Source organism: Hippopotamus amphibius, chromosome 7 (assembly GCF_030028045.1).
Source record: "Hippopotamus amphibius kiboko isolate mHipAmp2 chromosome 7, mHipAmp2.hap2, whole genome shotgun sequence".
Classification (NCBI taxonomy): domain Eukaryota; kingdom Metazoa; phylum Chordata; class Mammalia; order Artiodactyla; family Hippopotamidae; genus Hippopotamus; species Hippopotamus amphibius.
This window is the reverse complement of record NC_080192.1, coordinates 79,920,626-79,944,921: the sequence shown is the minus strand read 5'-3', so window position 1 is coordinate 79,944,921 and position 24,296 is coordinate 79,920,626. Positions and strand designations below refer to the sequence as shown.

At 42.8% G+C, this 24,296-nt stretch overlaps 1 protein-coding gene across 1 annotated transcript; it reads right to left on the bottom strand.

The window, feature by feature from the left end:
* Nucleotides 1-572: 572 nt before the first annotated feature.
* Nucleotides 573-23,345, bottom strand: IL18RAP (interleukin 18 receptor accessory protein). The gene is given in 11 exon segments (XM_057742447.1): nt 573-1,008; nt 1,011-1,366; nt 2,288-2,461; nt 5,724-5,861; nt 6,994-7,145; nt 9,898-10,021; nt 11,525-11,590; nt 15,148-15,298; nt 22,143-22,326; nt 22,418-22,742; nt 23,212-23,345. Coding segments are annotated over 11 exon segments (1,800 nt in total). The 5' UTR covers nt 23,282-23,345; the 3' UTR covers nt 573-948.
* Between the last annotated feature and the right edge of the window lie 951 nt (nt 23,346-24,296).

The following is a 24,296-nucleotide window of genomic DNA, read 5'->3' as shown; positions in this document are numbered from 1 at the left end:
GCCTAGGAGGGACTCAATGAGACCGGGGGTCAGGAAGCGCATGGGGACCACCAGCCTCGAGAGGCAAACGGCTCAGACTTAAGCACTGTTCAAGCCCCAATCTTGACGTCTTTTAACCAGTGTAGACATTTATTTCTCAGACTCTTGCTTGGGCTACTGACTCTCATCACTGCCTTTGAACTTTGCATGTAACTGCTAGTCCGTTCCTCATCTCCTCATTGACCAAATCGTTTTTGGCCTAATTGGCCCCTGCCTCCTGTGGCACAGAGTAAGGTTGTGTGCCGCATCCCCTACACAAAGGCCAAGGCGACAAGGACAGGCTGAAATTAGCCCCACTCTGCTCCCCGAGCCCTGTGTCCTGGCTCAGGGCTGCATCGGCCCAGAGGAAGGGGCTCTTCCTTCTAGTTCCCACAAGGATGCCGTAGAGACAAACCGTGGCCCTGTCTGCCCTCAGCCCCTGGTCTCTACCTTTCTTATGTGATTTCTGTGCTCCAGGGGTTGGGTGAACATGGCGTAAGAATTGTCCTCTCCACAGAGACGCCTTAGGCAAAGCTTAAATCACTTGTTTCTAATAAAATAATATTTATTTGATTGCAAAGAAATATAAAGCGATGTGTACAATATATAATAGACACGCCAGTCCACAGCCACAGAGCCCACTGGCTGTATCTGCTGATTCTGCTCAGACCACTAGGAAAATCTTAGCGGACTTGCAGGCTGAATGTGTGCAAGTGTCTGGAGAATTCGCTCTCCCTGTGTCCAGTCCAGGAGATCGGAGGCTCCCACCATAGTTCCCGTGACACCCCAGTGCCTGCCACGCTTGTTCAGAGCTGGCTGAACACTTCCCATTCTATATCGTCCTGACCCCCGCTGTGCGTTCTGTCCATTCAAGGTCTCTGCTCTCCAGGGACAGGACGGGAGGGTGGGGAAGGCGGTTCAGGGCCCATTTCACCATCCTTTAGGCTGGCAGAGCCTCCCAGTGGTTTCTGTTTCACCGAGTCTTTTCCAGAGGAAAAAATCCTTGGGATAATTCTGAGATAGTTCCACGCGAATCCTTTAGAGCTTTTCACAGGCATGTGGTAGCGTATTTGGGTCCAGAATCTGGAATTGGGAGGAACTGATTTGAAGCCTCTCCAAGTGACAGTGGGCAAAACCCTGAGAGCTTTTTTCACTAGATGAGGTAGAGACTCCGACTCTTGGAAGGAAGAGAACTTAATTAAAATCAGTTTCAGTGTTTGATCCTCCAAGGCAAGGTTCACTGCTGCTTGTAGTTCAAAGACACTGGGTCCGTTGACATAGTTGGGGCTCAAGATAAATATTCCTCTTCTACTTTTCTTAATAACGTTTACGATGTCCTCTGCATACGCTGGAAAGAAAGAATGTAGTTACTTGCAATTGTTATTGTTAAACCTTGAGTCACAATAACCCGAAATCTTCCAGATCCTCCCATAGGGTTCCTTACAATGGGCACTCTTAGACAAAGAGGAAAGGAAACCTGGTTTTCTATATCACTTCTACTAAATCAATTCTACGGACTGTTGAAGATGCTCCGGGGTCTAGTGACTGTCAAGTTCACATTCCTCCCTGTGTTGCCAGTTCCTCTAGGAACAAAGCTTGTTGGCACAAGGTTAGCTGGGATAAGAGAGGGGCATGAAATGTCCCAGGCTCCTGGGCGGGGGGGTCATCTGAGGCAGAGGAGGTCCGCGGGACAGGATGAGGTCTGTACAGCTGATCGTGCCCAGAACTGAGCCCAGGCCCAGGGAAGCTGCTGGACCCAGTGCTGCGTTTGTGGCAGGCAGAGTCCCAGAAAGTAGGGGGACCACCCGTTTGGGAGGATAGAGATAACTTCCTGCTGAGGAGCCAGCAAAGAGATCTTCCTTCCAGAAGTCTCCCTGGGCTCCAATATACATATACATGTACATATATATCTTGTACATATCTATTTTTTTCCTGAAGATGGATTTTTTTTCCCCCTGTGGCATTTTTTTAATTTTAATTTTAATTTTATATTGGGGTCTAGTTGATGTACAATGTGGTGTTAGTGTCAGGTGTACAGCAGGGTGGTTCAGTTACACATACACATGTATCCATTGAAGATGGATTTTTTGATGATGGAGTGTGTCTCTGCAACACACATCTTTCTCTGCTGTTGCCCAAGACGTTCTAATTTCATGAAACCTTCTAGAAGATAAATAGCCCAACAGAAAGAATGACAGGACAATGTAGAGAGTGCGTGCATGTAACTCTCGGTCTTGTCCTACATTTTCTGTCAGCGTGCAAGTCCTACCTCCTCCTGGGGCCACATCTCTTTCAAGCAAACACAGGGTGTATCCATATTTGTTTTCCAAAACTTCAGGGAACAGATTCAAAGCCAAGTTTTCCTCACTTAGGGATGAAGTGGCCTCACTCTCGAAAGAACTCCATTTCGCATAGGATATGAACGCATCGAACTCCTTTTTATCTGAGGAAGAGGAGCATTGACATACCTGTCACTCTCGTGGCATACCTACATACGCTCAGACCATATGGTAAACGGGTAAGAATTAAGACTTGGGATCCTTACTGAATCGATTTATTACACGAAAAGCAGCATCTGTGTTCCTTCCAGAATCACACTACTGAGGGGTATTGATTTCCACTGAGAATCGGATTCTAATCAATGAGGCACTCCTGCATCCTCACTGAGGTCAGATCAAACAGCAGGGGCCGTCTCTGATTCAATCACATGTTCTCAGGAGTTGCTCTGAGCTTTCTTTGCATCTGCAGCATTGCTGTCTCATTAGTTACACATCAAAGTAGAGTCTGCTCTGTCAAAGCGTGATGACACCCAGTGAGCAAAGCACTGCAGAGACCCAGCGCCTTAGCACGCTGATGGCACACGTGTCTGTGTTTGAATCCCCACATGTAAAATGAGATAATAATAACTCCCCGGCAGGCTGCGGTCGGGGTCGCCTGGGATAATGTACATGAAGGGTTTGGTGTCTGACTATAGCAGGCACAAGATAAATGTTCATTCGTCTCCCTTTTAGATGGAAAACTATATTTTGGAACTTGTTTTAGGATATGTTTAAGGTCTCATATGCCTCTGTTGACTCACCTATTGTGAATGCACCTAGATTCTGGGAGATGCTAAAGAACTAACTGGACGCCGTAGAAAAATCTCAAAAGTTAACCCATGGGCTCTGCAGTTGGACACACCTGGCTCATCTTCCAGCACTTGGCACAATGCCCAGCAAATAGTATTATTAAAATCGTACAGATACCAAGGGGGACGAGGGGCAGGATGAATTGGAAGATTGGGATTGACATGTATATACTACTGATACTACGTATAAAATAGATAAATATTGAGAAACAACAAAAAAAAAGACTTTCGTCAGCCACCCTAATTATCATAAGTCAATAGGAAAATATCTCCAAATTACTATTATTCAAACAGCATTAATGAATGAGGGTGAAATAATATTTTCAGACATGAAAATTCAAGTTAACCACTGGAAGACCCACCATGTTAGTGAAAACAGATTGCAAGGCTGTTCATGTATTAAAACAAACAAACAAAAAAACAAAGTAGTAAACAGTGTGCTGGTTACTGATGCCATTTGGCAGTTTGTTCAGTGTGGACCTAAGAGGCCTTAGTGGGTGGAAGTGTCAGCAACAGAAAAGGAAAAGGCAGTGGAGGTGGTCTGAAGTCGAGAGAGGAGGATGCCAAAGAGGGAGGCCCCAGAGGCTCATCTTCTAAGCTCCTCATTGCCCAGGTGGGGAGGGGGAGGCTCAAGGGGCGTGGCCAGCAGGGACACTGCGCAGTTCCTGTGTGACACGCCATAGTCACCTTGATATTTTCCACATCCCTGTGACAGGCCAGCAAACTAGGATTTTTCTGAAATGTAACCTGAAAGTGTTACATTTCTTTAGTAACAAAATTAGAGAGTAGGAGTATTAGATCCCCACAATTCTGACGTCCTATGTCTCTCTAAATTTTGGGACATTTAAAGGAAACAGTCTTTTTTGCTGGAAAACAGGAGAATGGCCACAGAGTGCGATGAATCACTGTGCTTGAAAACTGGGTTCTGCCTCCCCATCAGATTACCTAAACTTTGTGCAAATGAGAGAGGACATATTTAAAATGCTTCACAGTTTGGGATTAACATACAGATACTACTGGGACTTCCCTGGCAGTGCAGTGGTTAAGACCCCACGCTTCCAATACAGGGGGCATGGGTTAGATCCCTGATCCCACATTCCACGTGGTGTGGCCAAAAAATAAACAAATAAATGTATACACACTACTATAGATAACCAACAAGGGCCTACTGTACAGCACAGGGAACTATACTCGGTGTTCTGTAATCACCTATAACGGAAAAGAATCTGAAAAAGAATATATCTATATGTAAATCAACTATATTTCAATTAAAAATTAAATAAATTAAGGCAAAAAATCCCTCCAAAAAATAAAAAGAAAATGCTTCACAGTTGATTGAGTCTTCTGTACAAGCTCTAGAATCTTAAGATAAATAGCATTTTAGTAAAAGAAGTATGAAGTTTAGTAAAAGAAGTAAAGGAAGATAATCACTTATCTAAGACAGTGATTAGAAAAGTTGTTCAACTCGAAAAAGCTAAAAAGCTATTTAAAACAGAAACCTCAAAAACACTCTTGGCGTAAGGACTTCTAGGGCGCGTTCTCAATCATTGGTCTGAAGAAAGCGTGATGGGCGCGTTTCCTTGCCACCCCTTCTCCCAGTGATCTAACAGCTCTTCACCCAGTTCCTAGTGTGGGGAAACCACCTGTGTGCACAGGTACATCCCACTCAGGTAAGGATCAATAATTGTGCCTGGAATCCAGCCAAAGGGATTCTGCTCTTTCCATGCCATAGAATCATTCACTAAAACTGCCAACGTTCTAACCTTCGAGCCTTCCAGGACTAGACACACACACAAGCAGCTCTTCTCATCTAAAGAAACAAATGTTAATAAACGTTATTATTACGTCTCGTGGGAAAATTGACAGATACTTCACGGATAGTGATAGTGTTAGTATTTTACAGAACTTCGCGCTGTTAAGGACATTTCCACATCTCCAAGCCTCTCACTTTACAGAAGACGTTAACTGAGGCAATAACTAACGGCTGCTCTAAACCAAACTGCCTGGATCCAATCCCAGCCTCTAACACCCCCTAGCAGTTCCACTGAGGGCACGGACTTCACGTCTCTGCCTGGCTTGCAGGATTTCAGTGATGACTGAAACACAGGTCTGGCGTGCGCTCAGTCCTCAAGAGGTAATGACAGCTGGAGCTGGCCTCACTGAGTTCTTACTATGTGCTACATGCTGTTCTAAATGCTCAATGCATCTTAACTCAACAAGCCCACATAGCATTCACTGTGGTTGTGATTACAACACTACTTTACAGAAGAGAAAACTAAGGCACAGAGATGGTAAATCATCCGTCATCTTGCTTTAGGTGGGTGAGTGGAGAGTTATTTTCAAGTCCAGTATGTCCTTACAATAATACCATTGGTAAGATTCCTAGTAACTGGGACGAAGGGAAATTATTTCTCCACTGGGCTCCCAGCCCCTCCCAGGTATGAAGCCACCAGCCCTGCAGGAGGGTCTTAGAGCCTGAGGGTCATGACTTTATCCATCAGGGAACATCCATTTCTCAAGCCCCTCCCTGTATGTCAGTCCTGAGCAGAAATATCAGAGGCGAGTTGGGTCATCTTACCCCCGAGGGTCTCATCCTTGCTCTGGTAGGTTCGGTACAGCAGCACTATTTCAATCCAGTACATGTAGAGGAGAGCACCTGTGGTCAGCACACCTGCCAGGGCCATGACGGTGCCGAGGAGGATGTAGAGGAACACCACTGGGGAGACACGGCCGCTGTGAGCAAGTGCAGAGGCAGCTTCCCCCCCGCAACGCCCCCCACCCCCCGCACAAGACCACATTCAGGCCTATCCAACACCTTTTCTAGCCCTATTGTTTTTTTTTAAATCAAAATCATTGCTATTGGAAACATTTCTCTTGAATCTGGACACGTCTTAAATCACATCTTGAGAGAACTACCATCAAATGAACTCGGGAGAAGCTAGGGTAGTGGGTAGTTTCTGCCTGTGGTGGTCGGGGAAACTGACAAAAACTACTTTTATTTATTTTTTCCCCCATAAGCTTCCACAAAACCCACTTGCATCCCTCTCACTGCATATTGTAAATTATTTTCACGTGTTATCAACCACTCTAAAGTCTAAACTTCCTGAAGCCTGTAGCCACGTCTGACTTACTGTCTCACCTCCACACCACCTTTTGACCCACCTCTACAGAGCACCCACTAGGGCCTGGGCACAACACATGTCTTATTTAAGCCTCACAAGCATTCAAAACCTGCTTGTTCTCTCATCTCTATTAACTGAATGAATGAATGACATCATTTTCATCTCTGAGCATCTTAAAGAAATTTAAAAGCTATTCCTTACCAGGAATTTCCTCTCTAGCTTTAAAAAACTATGATCTGTGGTATACACATGTCACTCCTAAGCTGAGCAAGAATACTCTTTCTCCTCTCTTTCTCTCCTCCACTCTCCAAAACCAGCCCATCACACTCTCTGGATTTGGAAGCCAGGGGAGGAAGATAGGAAAGGGAGCTAGGTCCTAGCGTGATACCTGCTACACAGAGCATGCTCTGTAGGTCTTTGTAGAATGAATGAATGAGTGAATGAACTAAGGAGTGAATGAACGAATGATAGGCTTTCCCAACACAGCCCCAGTATGCAGAATATTAGTAAGAGGACTAGCTCTGGTCACTGATGTGAAACTTACTAGTTGTGTGTCCTTGGTAAAGGTATTAAATGAATCAACACAAGCACATTGCTTACTTAGAACATTGTCTGGCATCTAGTGACTGTTGGTGGCTATCATCACCGTGACAACTCTTTAGGGAAAGTTCCTCTCCTCCCAGGTGAAAGCAGTTGGGTGCATTCTGCAGCCACCTTCAGGCTCACCTCCTTTCTTTTCTTTCAGTTGGATGGACTGGGTTGTGTTCCCAATAGAGTTCTGGGCAAAACAAATGAACTCTCTGTGAAGATCCCTCTGAGTAACTTCTTTCAGGAAGAAGACACGCTCGATGACTTCATCCTTTAAGGTGGATTTAACGCTAGGAGAGGAGGGAAAATACCACACTCCTTCAGTAACATAGATTGACACCCACTTGCAGTTTTTGGAACTCATGTAAGCTGACAACTGTTTGGCTTTCAGAAGGGCCGTGGGATCAGATAGTACAAGGAGACACAGGAAGGACAGAGGATGCTCAGAGGTGGCTCAGTTGTTATTAAGTGATTGGATCAGCTAAGCATGATTCTGAGTATTTACACCAGAATATAATGACTTGCGGGCTTTGTCTGATCTTCCTTACTCTAAGAATCCCCCTTGAGAAGAGATACAACAATTTAAGAATAAATGTTAGAAATGACTAACTTCTACTGAGGGCTCACTATGTATCAGATGGTCCTCTCATGCCCTGAGCACTAAATGTGGGGGAGATGATCAAATCTCCTCCATCGCTCATCTCACAGGAGCCCCACCAGGTACTGGTGTGATCGTCCTGATTTGTGCAACTCAGACCAAACACAGAAGGTGGGTGACAGTCCAAGGTCACGCCTCTGGGAAGTGGCAGCTTGATTCCCAGGCCTGTGCCATTCTGTCCAGGAAGTGTGAATCTCAGCACCAATTCAGTTTGGATTTTCTGAAGTTGCTCATCTTCAGTCTGTCAGTCTGTATTCACATTAAAAAATCTCTATGAATGATGTTTTAGGCTGTTTTTTTTTTTTTTTTTTTTTTTTTTGGAGCCTACAATACCCAGTCTTATTCATTGGATGCTTCCTGCTTGCCAGAGACTGTGATAAGTATCACTTCTACTGTATCTGCTCCTCACAGGGACCTTGCAAAGTGGAGGTTGGTATCCATAGATTATAGATGGTGTGATGGAGGTTCGAAGGGGTTAAGGGTCACATTGTTAATCGGTAAGAAACAGAGATTCAAACCCAAGAACATGTAAAGTCAGTGTGTACCCCCTTCACCACACTTGACGACCTTCAACTCTGAGGCAGCATCAGCTTAATACGGGACCCAACAAGTTCCCTTGTCTTAGGAGTTCTTTCTAAATCTGATGACTGTTACTGAAACCTACCCTTTACTTTTTGTAATGATGTATGCTTTTCAAAGTGATACTGTTGTGTTGTTTTAAAAACAACTGTTGAAGTGTTTTAAAACCAGGAGGAAGAAGTGCTTAATACAGAGACTATTACTTTGGAACAGATCTTGGAAAAATGAAGGGCTATAGCTCCAAATGTCTAGTTTTCTTTTCCATTGAGCCAAATTGTCTTCCCAGTAAATTCTGCCCACTAATCTGGTTTACAGATTAAGTCTAGTTTTCTCGTAAAACTTAATAGCGTCCAAGTACTTCAAGACAGAGATCCCACATTACAATAGTAACTGGATCTACGGGAAAGAATGAGGATAACTGCAATTGGCAAACGACTGAGTAAACAGAAGACTATTTTTTCGTTCTGAATTTCTTTAAAAGTTATAGTTTAACATATTCAGAGAACAATAAAATGATAGCTCAATTATCAATATCCTGCCATTTTTGTATCATTTAAACCTTCACTAATTTCCTACACCTCCCTTCATCGTCATTATATTGTCCTTTTTGTTAATATTTACATACACTGAAGTGCACAATGTCTAGCTATACACTTTTTTTTTTTTTTTTTTTGGCACACCACATGGCATGAGGGATCTTAGTTCCCTGACCAGGGATGGAATCTGTGCCCCCTGCAGTGGAAGTTGAGTCTTAGCCACTGGACTGCCAGGGAAGCCCCTAGCTGTATGCATTTGACAATTGGCTGCTACCATATAGAACACTTCCAATTCCCCAGACAGTTCCCTTGTATTCCTTTCCAGCCAATGCCTAGCTTACCACAAGGAACAATCGCTTTGATTTTTTTCACCTAAGGTTAGTTTTTCCTTCTCTATTTAGTTTGTTCTTCTTTTTATTGCTAAATAGTAACCCATTGTATGAACGAATGTAACTTTTAATTTTTGACTATTGTAAATAAAGCTGCTGTAGATATGCCTTAAAAAAGCAAAAAAAAAAAAAAAAAAAAAAAAAAAGACAGCTATCTCAGCTCTGGGTCTCCTTTTCCAGGTTAGATTGCATCAACTATTCCTCACTTCTCTTGTTTGTGGTCAGACTGCTTATTACTGTGCCATTTTCTCTGGATACACTCCAGACTGTTAAGGACCACAGGGTTGGGTCCCTGACTAGTCCCCACTCTGGATGGATGGCACGAGGGGGATGGGGAGTGGCTGGTGAGGGTGCAGAATCCTTTCCCATTTGTTCCACGTGCCAAGTCTATTCAAGCAGCATGGGTTGGTATGTTTGCTTGTTAGTTTACTACAATTGTTACTACAAATTGAACTTTAAAGCAAATGATAAAAAATTTAAAAATAAAATAAAAAGATAATTAAAAAAAAAAAAAAGATGAGAGTTTCCTGGTAATCCAGGGGTTAAGACTCAGGGCTTTCACTGCCAAGGATCCAGGTTCAATTCCTGGTCAGGGGTTAGATCCCATAAGCCGTGTGGCCAAAAATTGAAAAAAATAAAATAAAAAAACAACTGAAATATTTCATTCTATGGCCCTATCTGAAACTGCATTTGGCCTGCAAGTTTAAATAAAATTAACTCACACTTTGCATTTCTGTACTTTTATTTACACCACTAGTTGGCGCTAGTGGCCCACCATCAACTCCATCTGCTCAGCTCTGTGTGTACATTTCAGAGGTTTCTAAAGGTGAAAGCTTTTCGTGTGAGCTGCAAAGAATGAGTTCAGTAACTTCCTTCTTACCTTCTCGCGTCAGGTGTTGGGACTTCCCACTCCTGGTCAGAATCTTTTATGTACCATCTTATCACAGGCTTAAAGTTTATTTCAAAGCCAAATCGGGCCGTGCAGTTAAGCGTTAAAGGCTTTCCTGAAAAAAGGGGGAAAAAAAAAAGGGGGGGCCACAGAATACAGGAAGGAGGAAGACAGTGAGAACGCTTTGTCCTGTGCCGGAGGAGGATGCCACCTGGAAACTGTTACCTGAGGCAGTCAGGTTCACAGGTGAAACAGGTGTGCCAGACATAGCCAAACACCTACTGTCTCTCATTCGGAAGCATGTAAAACCAAGGATGTTTGTCTCTGTTGGGCAACACTTAGACCTCAAACCTGTGACTATATTTCTTCAGATGAAGATTGGGATGGTCACAGCACTAAGGGTTCTGATGTGGTTTAAGGATGAACACCAGGAAAATAAGCGGTTTCAGTAACCAGGAACCAGCCCTGTCTTCCAACGCTTGTTGAAGCAGCGCAAGGATGTCAATAAAGAATATTGTACTAACTAGTATTTGCATATGAAATGAAAATCCTGAGATGTCGGTGGCATGCAGTGTAAAGAAGAGATTATTTAGATATTTTGAACGATGCACTGTGGACGGGCCCGCATGTTACTACACTACCCTCTTTCTGCCCATTTTCTCTGTGAGGGGTATTCAGGTATGTTCTGCCTCAAACTCAATATTTTAACCATGAAATGCGCAGGATCTGCATTTTAAAACTCACCTTCGCACCTTCATAATGCTTTCCCCACAGTAATACTTTAAAGTGCACTGGTACCTTGTGTAACTTGGCTACTTTTGAATTATTAATATTTTCCCTCCTTTCCTCCTTCCTTTCACTCTTATGTTGTTGCCGGTACTAGTTCTATTCCATAATCAGGATACATTGCTACCGCCACCTAGTGGTCACTTACCATAATATCTACTTTTACCTTTCTTTTCTACAACTGGCAAATATCTTGCTGGCACTTTAACGAACACTTATTGAAACAACCAGCACTTGGTTTTGAAGAGAACAGTTCTTATTTGGCTGTGTGGGAAGATGTAGATGATACTGAAACTGACAAAATCAAAGGGGACCACAGGAGATCACTTCTCTCCTCTACCCCAACGAAGACACTACTTTGGAATACAGCTTATTTGAGCAAGGGTGGTAGTATTCTCCTACAATTATCTTAAAGCCAGACCAAACACTGTATTCGTAAAGGTTAATGTTACCTATGTTGGTAAATTGGCTAAATGTATAGACTTAACCAAGGGACCTAACCAATCTATGTAACCCCCTGTTCCTGGGTGGAGTAAGGAAGAATCTTAAAAAAAAAAAAGACAAATCTATTGCTCAGGTCTAACACACAAGTCACCTAACATACATCATCCCATAGTTCTCAATTCAGCCTTTTGATGTCACTTTTATTTTGTCTAGTTACAGATTTATAAAGAGAGGCTTCAAAAGATTAACTGTATAAGGTCAGTGGCCAAGTCTAGATCCACCCCCACTTCCGTTTGACCTGGAATCCCGATGCCCTTCCTTCTATCACATTTAGACCTGCTCCCAGAAGCACAAGGTCATTCAAGGGTGATGACACCACCCACCTTACCAAGTTCTACTTCCAGGGTGTCCTTGACGGGATCCAGAATATCTGGTTTGAGGTTAGTGTTTTTCACTAAAAGATGAAAATAAAAATCATTATTTGCATTGGGAAATCCAAAGGCCTGGTTGCTGAAGACTTGAGTTCACAGTCACACTTTGATCGAAATGTTTTGGAACTTTTTTTCAAATTTTGTGCATAATCCACAAGGCTAGAAATTCAAGTTTCCATGTGAAAAATCATGCTTGCAGAAATAACTGTGACATCAAGTTGCAGGTGCTAGAAAAACATGAGTCCTTGATAAATTCATATCTGCCTGGGTGCATTTTCTTCCAGGCCAGCCCTGCTCACCCGTTGCAGACTTGAACCCCCACCCCATCTTTTCCCTCCAAGATTATCTTTTGGTACATCCGGCTGAGTAATCCAACAGGAAGAAGGACCCACCTGAGAAATTGCACAGGTCAGATGGTTCAGAGTCCACCCCTCCCTCCATCCTCAAATTCATGGTTTGTTTCAGAATAAAGATGAGCTCAGCCCTTCATGAATCATCTATCCCTCAGCTTCCTGCCACAAACTTTCAAATATGCCTCCACTGTCAAACTCCCTCTTGAAGATGCCGCATCTCCTAAGAAAGGCAAATTCATCACCGCTGCTCTGGACCTTGTCCTCTCTTACTTCTCAGGGACCTCCTTCCCTCAATTACACCATCTTCCTCCCATATCTTCTACTTTCTCTCTCTCTCTCCCTCTCTGTCCCTCTTCCCATCATCATTTATCCATGCTCAGTCTCTCCATTATAAAAAAGAGAAAAAACCCTTCACCTCACATTCCCGCCCCATTCATTCTCCTTCCTTCCCAGCCAACTTGTTGAAAGAATTCTGTTTGTTCATTTCCTCCCTCTTCTCCCCTCCCGTGGAGTCTGATTTCTGTGCCCATCACCCCATTGAAGCCACCTTGGCCAAAATCACCAGTGACCTCCTTACACCAAATCCATTGGGCACAGCTGAGTTTTTAATCTGCTTTCCCTCTCAGTAGCACTGGATGCTACTGGACACATTCTCCTCTCCTCTTTGGGTTGCATGTTTCTGTACTCTGATGCTCACCTTCCCCATCTCTACTCACCCCCTGGAGAGCTGTGTGCTCCTCCTCCTCTGTGCCTCGTGTGAGTATCATTTCTCCTCTCCTTGTGGTCTTCACTCCACCTACTCTCTGTGTGGTGCAGCTCACGCTCCAGGCCTCTTCCCTCCGAAAGTTCTTGGCCCTTGAAATGCTCTCTCTCCTACGTCATCAATTTCACTTCCTTTACTGCTCCCTCTCCACCTTTCCACTGATACCCACTTGCTGATGTAAATACTGACATCCCTCTTCCCAAACCCTATGATCGGGTCCCAGGTCTCACCACATGAGGCAGTGCATCACTCCCTCCTTCTTGGGACACTTCAGCGCTGAGCCCTGGACACTTTTCCTCTGTTCTCACACCCCTGCTCCATCTCCTGTGGGGATGCTTCTCCTCCCCCACATCTCCCAGTGCTGGATGTTGCAGGCTGTCTCCTCTCTGCACTCACTCGCCACATGACCCCGTTCTCCCTCGGCTTTAGATATCATGCTGGCCACCCTCACACTCACATCTCCAGCCCTAGCATCCCGGACTGGTTTATCCAAATACCCACTTGTCATGGTGACTTGATAACTCAAAATCCTTTCAATTCTAACACTGAATTTCTTCCTCAGACCTACTTCTTTTTTCAGTTTTTTTCTGTCTCATTACATGGTGCCACTGTTTATCAACTCATCATGCCAGAAAAGTGAACCATCTTTGATTTCCCTCTCTCACCTTGCACATAAACTCCATGAACGTGTTTTGTTGACACACACGTAAAGCCATTTCGAATCACCTCTGCTAAGTCTAACTCAAAGAGTGACCAGAGACATCTTTTAAGAACATGATTCAAACCTGCTACTCTGGACTTCTCTGGTGGCGCAGTGGTTAAGAATCCACCTGCCAATGCAGGGGACACGGGTTCGATACCTGGTCTGGGAAGATTCCCACATGCTGCTAAGCCTGTGCGCCACAACTACTGAGCCTGTGCTCTAGAGCCTGCACTCTAGAGCCTGTGAGCCACAACTACTGAGCTCATGAGACACAACTACTGAAGCCCGAGCACCTAGAGCCTGTGCTCCACTGCAAGAGAAGCCACCACAATGAGAAGCCCATGCACCACAACAAAGACCCAACACAGCCAACAAATAAATGAATCAATCAATAAATAAAATATTTTAAAAATAAAAAATAAATTAAAGAGAATTCATAACTTTAAAAAAAGAAAAAGATGTGACAGAGGTTGCAACGCATCCCCTGGGAGAGAGGGAAGCAGATTCTGCACCGACAGTTTGATGAGTTGATGGGTGAGTTATCACGCCTGAGAGAAGGAGCAGCCATGCTTGGAGGGGGCAAGTGGTCCAGGTGGGATATTTGCCTTCTAACCCCTCGTGCAAGCAACAATCTAATATAAATTCAAATCACTGAGGTGTAAAGTAGTGGAGAGTGCCAGGGCCAGGAAGTAGGCAGGGGAGTGTGACTTGGTCTCAGGGTGCTCTATCTGGTCTGTATCTTGCAATGAAAAGAAGAGGAAGTAAAACCAATTACTGTATTTACTAAGAGCTAAGCCAACCACTCTGAATGGTTTTGTTTTGATATGGGCCATGCTTAAATTAATTACATCATATTGTTTATCCATGCTGACACTTGTAAATCTAATAAGATTGACCCAAAGGAAAGCCTGGGCCAAAAACAGACAAGTCACAAAGAATAAGCTCAATGGGCCAATAAACAAATGGCAAGATAGTCAACTTCGTTAGTAGTCAGGGAAACGTAAACTGGTATGAAAAAAGAGAGTCCACTTGACACCCATCAGAAAGTCTGAAACCACCAAATATTACCTGGGAATCTGTTCATTAATGATAGGGGTGTAAATTAGCAAAACAATGCCTAAGAACAGTGCCGTGTGTTTATAACACAAAACACATTTTATAACATAAAACAATATTCTGCTGTATTAATGGATACATACATATGTAGAAAAAGCATAAACACGTAAATGGAAAGGACATAAGCTAGGAGTAGGCTACATCTGCAAAGGGAGGAAGTGGGAAGACCTCAAGCTGTATCTGTAACGTTTTGTTTTGATAAAGAAACAGTGAGATGGAAAAACCATTATTAAAGCCGGTGATAGGTACATGAGTGTCACTTATTTCTGGGTGTGAAATATTTAACATTGTTTTTTAATGTCTTATTTCTTATGTGTGAAATCTTTAATCCTGTTTATTCCTGCGCATGAATCTTTAATATTGATTTTTTTTTAATTTGTCACAAAATCAACCAGAATCAGCATGTAGAAAACCCAACTCATAACAACTTGAATATGATCCAGAACGAGGCCTTCCTTGGGGGATGGAATCTAGGTTAATGGAAAACTGATGTTCACCAACACCCCAGGCTTCACATGACTGTAGGCTGTGACTAGCTCCTTTCTTCCCCCTCAAAAGGAAAAGCATCACTAAGCCAAAGAAGGTAACCTTAATTGGGTAACTGGGGTTGAAATCTCAAATACTGAAACCAAAAACCTCACTTACCAAGGGTTTTCACTTGAACAACAGCTCTGACTGTCCATGAACTTGAATTATCGGACTGCGTGTAATCACACACGTACGTGCCCTGGTGATAGTCATAAATTTCATCCACTTCGACAGGGTTGCTCCTTTTTTCAGAGAGCAGTCTTCCATTCTAATCCAAGAGACAAGAAAATTAAGTCGTTTAACCAGAGAAATACTGTTGATATGAAGGTCACCTATAGCAAAACACAAATTTGAACCAGGGAAGGGGAAGATCAGTCTGATATAAGGACACCGCAGAACATAATACCCCCCAAGCTACGAAAAGATTCTGCTCAAAACTATATTTGTCTGATTCTTACTTGAAACGAGAGGCATTTTCAAAGACAGTTACATTACATGTGGAGATCAAGATGTCAAATGGAATCAGTCCAGCAAGGGCTGCTTCACCTGGTAATGCCCAAAGCGTGACTCAGGCCCCGAGACTATTCTAGAAAACTCATAGTGTTCTAAGTGGCCAATACCTTAGTGAATTTTTTAAGAAACACATATATTTATATTTCTGGAAATTGATATAGATTTTCTGTGTATTGGGCTCATATAAAATTTCCTCTTTAAATAAATTTAACTCTAACAAAAGAAAAAACATTACATGGAAAACGTTAAGTAAATAACTAAACAGATGTACTTAAATTTGACAAAGAAGGACTGATGACTGAGAAACAATTATTGAACTCATAGCAGACTCAGCGTTGACTGAGAACTAAAATTCAATCATGAACACTTCTTTCTCCTACTTAGAATCTCTCATGGACACTCCTTTGCCTTGAGGATGAAGTCTAAAATTCTTCACAGCCTCATCTTGCCATTTCTTCTCCAACTCATTTCCTTCTACTGCCCCTCCACCCCCGTCGTTCCCTACATAACCACGTTCTTTCTCAATCCACGTGTCTCCCACCACTTTTCCCCACTGGGAGGCTGCTACTCGGTCTTCAGCTCCAACTCAAGGGCTCGCTCTCACGGAGGTAAGTTATCAGGCCTCCCTGAGTACAATCAGTCACTTCTGCTCCATCATCACCAGATAGCCCTTTTATAGTAATGATGTGTTTGGGTATCTCCTCTGTAGTTGTTGAGGGCAGCCTTTGTGCCAAGACATTTAGCTGGTCCTGGACACACTGGGAGGAATAAGCACAGATCCCCTCCCTGAGCAAGCTCTCAGTCTAAGGATGCAGATCTGAGCTCTGAGCAGTAAGCCAGAGTATAACACTCTCAGGCTCTGCCTCATAGGAAGCAGGGATTCTTCCCCTAGTCTAATTAGAGCCTTGAAGGATGTGTAGGAGTCAGTAAATACCAACAAGGACCTACTGTATAGCACAAGACCTCTGCTTAATACTATGTAACAACTTAAACGGGAAAAGAATCTGAAAAAGAAAAAAAAGAAAGTGATTGACATTTTAAGAATACTTGAAGCAAAGCATGTATATAGGAAACAAGGCCAAGGAGACAGGGCTGATGCACATAGATGGGTTTGATTTTTGTGTCTCCAGGATCCAGCAAGCAAGCCAGCAAGAGTAAGGTCTTTATAAATGATGCGTGAATAAATGCAGGTCAATTGGAAGAAAGGTTTTGAAGCATAAGAGTCATATGCCAGGCATAGAAAAATGACTGGCAGCTTTTTTTGACTGTGGAAACTCCTGTAAATTTAAGCAAAGACTATCATAATCACCCTTGTATCTTTGGGGCTAGGATGTGGTAGGGGTACAGTAATATTTATTATTGGGGTATCAATGTATTCCTTAATCTTATAATCATTAATCGTCTAACCTCCATATAGCACCTGGCCTTCAATTTCCCACTAAGGGTACCAGCAGTATATCTTCCCCTGCTGCAGTCAAAAGAAAAGAGATAAACAGCAAAAATAACAAAATACAATGAAGAACCTATTTCCCTATGTAGACTACAAAGTTATTTCTCATGTGTGTCTCATATGATCATTCAAAGGGTTCTCTGACTTGGTTTGCACAGATTCTATGTCTTCCATTTTATACACGAGAAAACCGAGGTTCTGAATTTTGTGTTTTGTTCCATATCAAAGAGCTCGTGAGAGGCCTGAGAATCAATCTACATTTTTCTGATTCTGTTTCGTGTTCTGATTGAGGAATTTCCCTTCCACTTTGCCTGATGACTCGTAGAAGCAGGAATTCCCCTTCCCCAAGTCTCTGGTGTGGTTCCTGTGGCCCGAGAAAGAATTTCCAGTAGCTTGGCAGGGAGCTGAGAAGAAGGTCAGAACTGGTCAGAGCCAGGCAGCTGCAGGTAGGAAGTAAAACAAGGCCAAGAGTGGGACCAACAAGGTTAAACATCTATCAAGGATCAAGAACCTTTTTAAAGAAAGCTTCAGAACACAGGGTAAAACTCAGAGATGAAAACTTCTAGAGAACACAGTAATAACATACATAGAACAGAAATTGGAGTGGAAATGTGTCATAAATCACATGAGAAATTTACACAGAGGAGAGGATGCAGAGTTGGAACCTTACTGTAGCTGGGACATAGGGAGGATGAGTGGTTACAAAGTGGGCCTGACATTTTTAATAAAAAGATAAATATGGCTTAGTGTGTATCATCAAAACTGTATGAGCTAGGACTTCTCTGGTGGTGCAGTGGTTCAGAATCCACCTGCCAATGCAGGGGACACAGGTTTGATCCCTGGTCTGGGAAGATCCCACATGCCAAGGAGCAACTAAGCCCATGAGCCACAACCACTGAGCCTGCACTCTAGAGCCCGTAAGCCACAACTATTGAGCCCAGGTGCCGCAACTACTGAAGCCTGCACACCTAGAGCCCGTGCCCCGCAACAAAGAGAAGCCACCACATTGAGAAGCCGGTGCACTGCAACAAAGAATAGCCCTTGCTGGCCACAACTGGAGAAAGCCTGCATAGCAACAAAGACCCGATGCAGCCAAAAATTTAAAAAGTTAATTAATTAATTAAAAAAAAAGAAAGACTTTATGAGCTGGAACTCAAACAAAACATCAGAGAGATAAGAGGTAAGTACTTTGTGTCAAGAGTGATGGGAAGCCCATCCAATAACATAATCACAAATGATCCTAGTAGGAAAGAGAAGTACCAAGGGGGCCGCACAGGAGATTCTTTGTTTGGCTCAGATGTGAAACAGTTAAGAAAATACAGAAGGAGGAGCGTCGATTAGTATGATCCTGTGTAAAGAGCATCGGCAAGTTCCACAGAGAACTGACACATGCGACAGACACACGTGACAACCAGTGGCTGCAGCCCTGCACACATGGCAGCAAGTTGCCCAGGATCCTGAAATTTCACAGTGAGAACAATCGAATGTGTCCACGTATGGGTCTTGGAAACAGCTTCCAAAAATTGAATCTCAACGAGATTTACCTCTTCCCTACCTGGAATCACAACAACCTTTGGTCTGGTGATTCTCACCACACTCACCAGCTCTCAGTGTCCCTGGGCTGGCAGGATGCCGCCAGGTGCCAGGGATGAGGAGAACGAGGCCGAAGGAAGTGAGAAGTGGCAGGTCTATGTGCGAAAATTCCATGGAACTTAGGGTTCAGAGATGACCCGGCAGCCACGTCACCACTGTGGTGTGTGAGTGTGGTTGTCTTAAACCACTGATGGAAAAGTTACCCCGGGGAATGGTCCTACTGCCAGGAGGTCACGGCCGTGTCATGGGCACCCATGTCTCAGTGCCTCAGGCCCTTGCAGAAGAGCCTCTCCCACTGCCCTGTGTTATAATTCTGCCTCGTGTCAAAGATTCGCTTAGCTAAAGAACCGAAAACGCCCTCTCATTAATGTAATATCTCTAAGACGAAGTCTGCTTATGCCAAAACTATTTTTCATTATATTTTTATTTTAATTAGTTAATCTATTTATTTTTGGCCAGGCCACGGGATCTTAGTTCCCTGACCAGGGATTGAATCTGTGCCCCCTGCAGTGGAAGCATCAAGTCTTAACCACTGGACACCCAAGGAATTCTCATTATATTTTTATAAATTAGGAAAATTTATTAGAATGAAGAACAGATAATACACTTTAATTCTGACCTCTTGACCATGCACTATTCATTTAAGAATCTCCAAGTCTAAATTTTTTGAGATGTCTATTAAAAATATTTTGGAACCCCCCCAGAGCTGTCAGCACACAGATTTATTTCACTTGGATATTCTATACAACCGGTAGGAGCATCCCTGGTCAGCAGTTTCATCTGAATTCAGTAACACTGTGTTTTCATCCCCTCAGCCAGTGTTAGTGTTGTCGATTTTGAGATAACCGTAGGTGTGACCCAATCTCCACCTGAGTACCTGGGGTTTGGCATGAAGGAAAGGAACACTGGGTATTATTTCCTGCCTAATGTCATCACTTTTAGTGATACGTTGCTTCCATGAGGTCTGTGACTTTCCAGGATACTGTGTGTGTGTGTGTGTGTGTGTGTGTGTGTGTGTGTACAAGCACGTGCACACACACATGCAATTCATGCAATTCGTGAAACATACCCTAAATAATGACCTGTCCAAATCTGCGTCACAAGATACAATTTTTAACAACAGCCATTGTTTGCCTACTTTTAGGACAGATGCCTAGTCACCATTAAACACCTCTTGACATTTGCAGTCAAGGCCCCAGAGAAGAGAAATAAAACTTCCTTTTGTGAATGTCGTACAGCCTTACAGTTTAGCTCATGAGAGCAGTATGTGCAGAAAGCTGGCAACTACCATGTGGCTTGTGCTTACCAGAAAGTGAAAATAGCTTTCATTTCAGGGATACAATCATTGAAAATTCAAATGCATTTTCACTTTAAATAACTGGGGGCAAGTCTGCTTCCTTGGGCTGGAAACAGCCTACCCTGACATAGTAAGACATCTGTCGTCCTGGATTACTTTTGAACCATGGGAAGTTTTGTTCTTAAGAGAGAACTGAAAATAATGAACAGAACCACTGACTCTTCTTACCAACCTCATTTCAGAGGCTATGAAATTAACGTTTCTTTTTTTTTTAATTGAAGTATCTTGACTTACAATGCTGTGTTAGTGTCTACTGTACAGTAAAGTGATTCAGTTATACATATATATATATATATATATACATGTTCTTTTTCATATTCTTTTCCATTACAGTTTATTACAGGATATTGAATATAGTTCCCCATGCTATACAGTGGGATCTAGTTGTTTATCTATTTTATGTACAGTAGTTTCTTTCTGCTAATCCCAAACTCCTAATTTATCCCTCCCTGCTTTTCCCCTTTGGTAGTCATAAGTTTGTTTTCTGTGTCTCTGAGTCTTTCTTTTTCGTAAATAAGCTCATTTGTGTCATATTTTAGCTTCCATGTATAAGTGGTATCATATGCTATTTGTCTTTGTCTCACTTACTTCACTTGGTATGATAATCTCTAGGTCCATCCATGTTGCTGCAAGTGGCAATATTTCATTCATCTTATGGCTGAGTGTATTTCATTGTGTGTATATACACCACATCTTCTTTATCCATTTATCTGTCAATGGACATGTAGGTTGCTTCCATATCTTGGCTATTGTAAATAGTGCTGCTATAAACATTGGGGTGCATGTATCTTTTCAAATTAGGTTTTCCAGATATATGCCCAAGAGTTGAATTGCTAGATGATACGGTAGCTCTATTTTTAGTTTTTTAAGGAACCTCGTACTGTTTTCCACAGTGACTGTACCAATTTACATGTCTACCCACAGTGTAGAAGGGCTCCCTTTTCTCCACACCCTCCCCAGCATTTATTATTTGCAGACGTCTTAATGATGGCCATCCTGACCAGTGGAAGGCGGTGCCTCTTTGTGGTTCTGGTTGCACATCTCTAATCATCAGTACAATGTTTCTTAAATTAGTATTTTACTGAGGGCAGCATATTTTCAGTGTAACTTTAAACTATGAAATTGAGACCTTAAGCACACACTCACCCTCCCTGTGCACTTATTTCTACAATAGACATAATAACACCTGTTGTCACAGAATCTCAAGAGAATCAAGTGAGGAAATGTCCTCTCACCCCACAGTACTTTTACCTCCAGAAGCCTCTGATTGACAAGGCTTGGAGTACAAAAAGCCAACAGATAAACACAGGCCACTTTCTTGACTTTGATCAGTGGTGATTTAAAATTATATTTTTATATTAACAAACATATGTATGGGGAAGTTGAATTTAAAGTTTTACATGATTTCTTAAAGGAAAGTACTAAACTTCAAACAATTATGACAAGTGTATAGGAGGCAATTTAAATTCTATTACTAGATTCCACCACCCAGGGGTCAACTGACATCAGGCAACTTTGGAAGTGATGCTTACGCAGCATTTATATATCCGTTAGGACTTAGAAAACCATAAAACACAATGGAGATGTGAAATGTTTTTGTTATGCAGTTTACTCACATATGGTTCATAACTCAAAATCATTTTGAAACTTGTCTTTTCCTGGGTCCTGTTCCCTTTTTCTCTTAGCACTGCTCTCCCTCTACACAGTCTCACCTGTGCAAGAAACCCGTGACCCAGGCCACCCTGTGTTTGCCTTAAATGCCTTCCCAGATGGGTCCTCTTTGGAAAGTATTCCAGTCTCCTGCTTCCTTCAGAAACCCTTCAAGACACACTTATTGGGTGTTCCTTTCACCTTAGCAATGCCCTTTGCTTTTCCAAGGCAGTAAAACTGAACAAATCTGTTCTTCTGCATGAGCAGGTGTTTGTAAATTTATGTCTGAACTTCACATGTAATATACTTGAATTTTGGAAATTTTTTTTGGCACTGATCAAGAGGGTGGTTCTAAGAACCAGAACATAAGACTCTGTGGCTACCTAGGAGAAAGACTGCTTTAGAAAGTCAGGTCTTCTCCATAGGTGTGAGGCTAGTCTTTGGGAAGATCTAGATCTCAGATTCAGACCCACGTTTTGACAAAGTCTGTAAGGCAATGTTACCATAAAAACCAAACTCTGGAATCAATTTCAGCGAAGTCATTCTTACCTGGTACCAGGTCATTTTTGGACTTTGTGCATCACTTTGGTGGCTGAGACCAGGGCAATAAATGGAGCCCATGCTACCAAGGAGAAGGCGTTGTTCATGTGATACAGAGCTCCCACAGGACATATTTGTCTTGGGCTTAACTTCTAAGATCATCTTGACACAACAGGCCTCATCCTGAGGGCTCCTAAGAAAGTTAACAGTATAGAACACAGATGTTACATCCAGATAGTAAAGGATTTGGGAATGTTTTCAGATCAAATGCATTTGGGACTTACCTAATCATCCTAGGTCTACAAATATATGACCCAGTATTATTCATCTCTGTGGTCAAAAAATGAAGGGTGCTCTTGTCCTGGATGATGTGAGGATAGTTCTGAGTAATTTCTACTAGTGGATCTCCGTTTTGAGGTTGTAGGTACCATTGAACATCATATAGTTTCTTACTACTGCTGCAGGGTAGGTGTTCGGAGGCTTGGGTTGGTGAGAGTTGACTTCCGTGGTAGAAATGGGATTTTTGTGGCTCTGGCAAATCACAAAATAAGACAAATTCCTCTCCACACCTTGCAGAGTATGTCCTAAGAGGCTTTCCAGTGGAGCAATCTGAAAACCACAATAAACAAAGCAACACAGAAACACATTAAAAGATGAAACTTTAACTTATATTTATAAAGAGTACTTGGTTTCACAAGGGATTAAACTCCATTGGGTGTCTTTCTTCCTCACGGTTCCCATTTTGTGGGGAAAACAGGTTCATGTTCTAATTCCCTCCCACTGGTCTTCAGCATCACCAGGAGCAACGGTTTCCTGTCAAAGATGCCAACCCACTTTTAATTCCTCTTCAGCTGCTTCCACTGAACACCCAGATATGGTAACTGGGTTCCCCATTAATACTTGGTATCAACTGAAAGCTCTTCACCCCAATAATTTCTCTTCTTACCCCCATCTTAGCAGCAGAGAGGAAATGCACTGTATTAATATGTCATGCTGCCGATGTATCACAGAATACCTGTCACTTTAAACCCGGGCCATGAGACTCTCAGGGTTAGCATAAAAAGTGAAAAATCCCTACCTGAAATATTAAATCCTTTAATTCTCTCTCCTGCCACAAGCCAAAGAAATATCCAGTGCAAATAAAGCATTGTTCTCCCTGCGTCCTGTCATTGCTTCAGGACATTTGTTCTGTTGCCAGAGGGGAGGGCATTGTAATTCAGGGCTCCACCTTGAGAATCCTCTTCATTTCTGTAAATCAAGAAATGGGAAATGAAGAAATCGGAACCAGTGATCAAAATGCAAGTCACACAGGAAGCTTTGAGAGGGCAGGTCCTACCCAACAAGCCCTCACATGCCCACACTTGCGTGGTATTTTCAACGGTGTGTGGCAGGTCCTGTATATGTCACTTGTTACACAACTAAAGGAGGAAGGACATCTCAGACTCATGGTACTGCTTGTACCTACACTCCATATGGTGTGTTCTTTTGACACCACTTCTTCATATAATCCTTTTTCCTTTTCCTAAGTTTCTGACTGGCTACGTATATTTTCATGAGTAATTTGGAAAGAGTTAAGTGAAAATTTCCCTGAAATGATGATCCAAGTTGAATGAAAATGTCAGGTTCCCAGTTAGGGAAGTTAGTGCTAAAGCTCATGTGTATAAACTTGAGAATGTCTGCATGTTGCTAGTTTGTTAAAGAATAGAGGATGTTTGACTCTTTCTGCCCCAAATAAGACAGGGAGAGTTGTCACTGGATGGTGTTTCTACCAATTCTTTGAAGTATAAAAGGGAGAGAAGGTCACCCTGGGCTGCGTTCATGTGGTTCTGTCCCCCTTGTTGACAGGCTGGCTGTTGGAACTTTCAAAACATTCACAAGAGAGGAGAGATGAGGTTGCTGGGTGGGTGTCCTAATCTGTTCAGGTTGTCATAACATAAAACCAAAGACTGGATGATTTATACCCAACAGGAACGTACTTCTCAAAGTTCTTGGGTCTGGGGAACCCAAGATCAAGGCATCGGCATGGTCACCTTCTGGTGAGGACTCTTTCCCTGGTTCATAACTGCCACCTTCTCCCTGTGTCCTCACATGGTGGAAGGGGCTACCCATCTCATGGGGGGTCTCTTTTATGAGGCCTTAAATCCCAATCATAAGGGCTCCTCC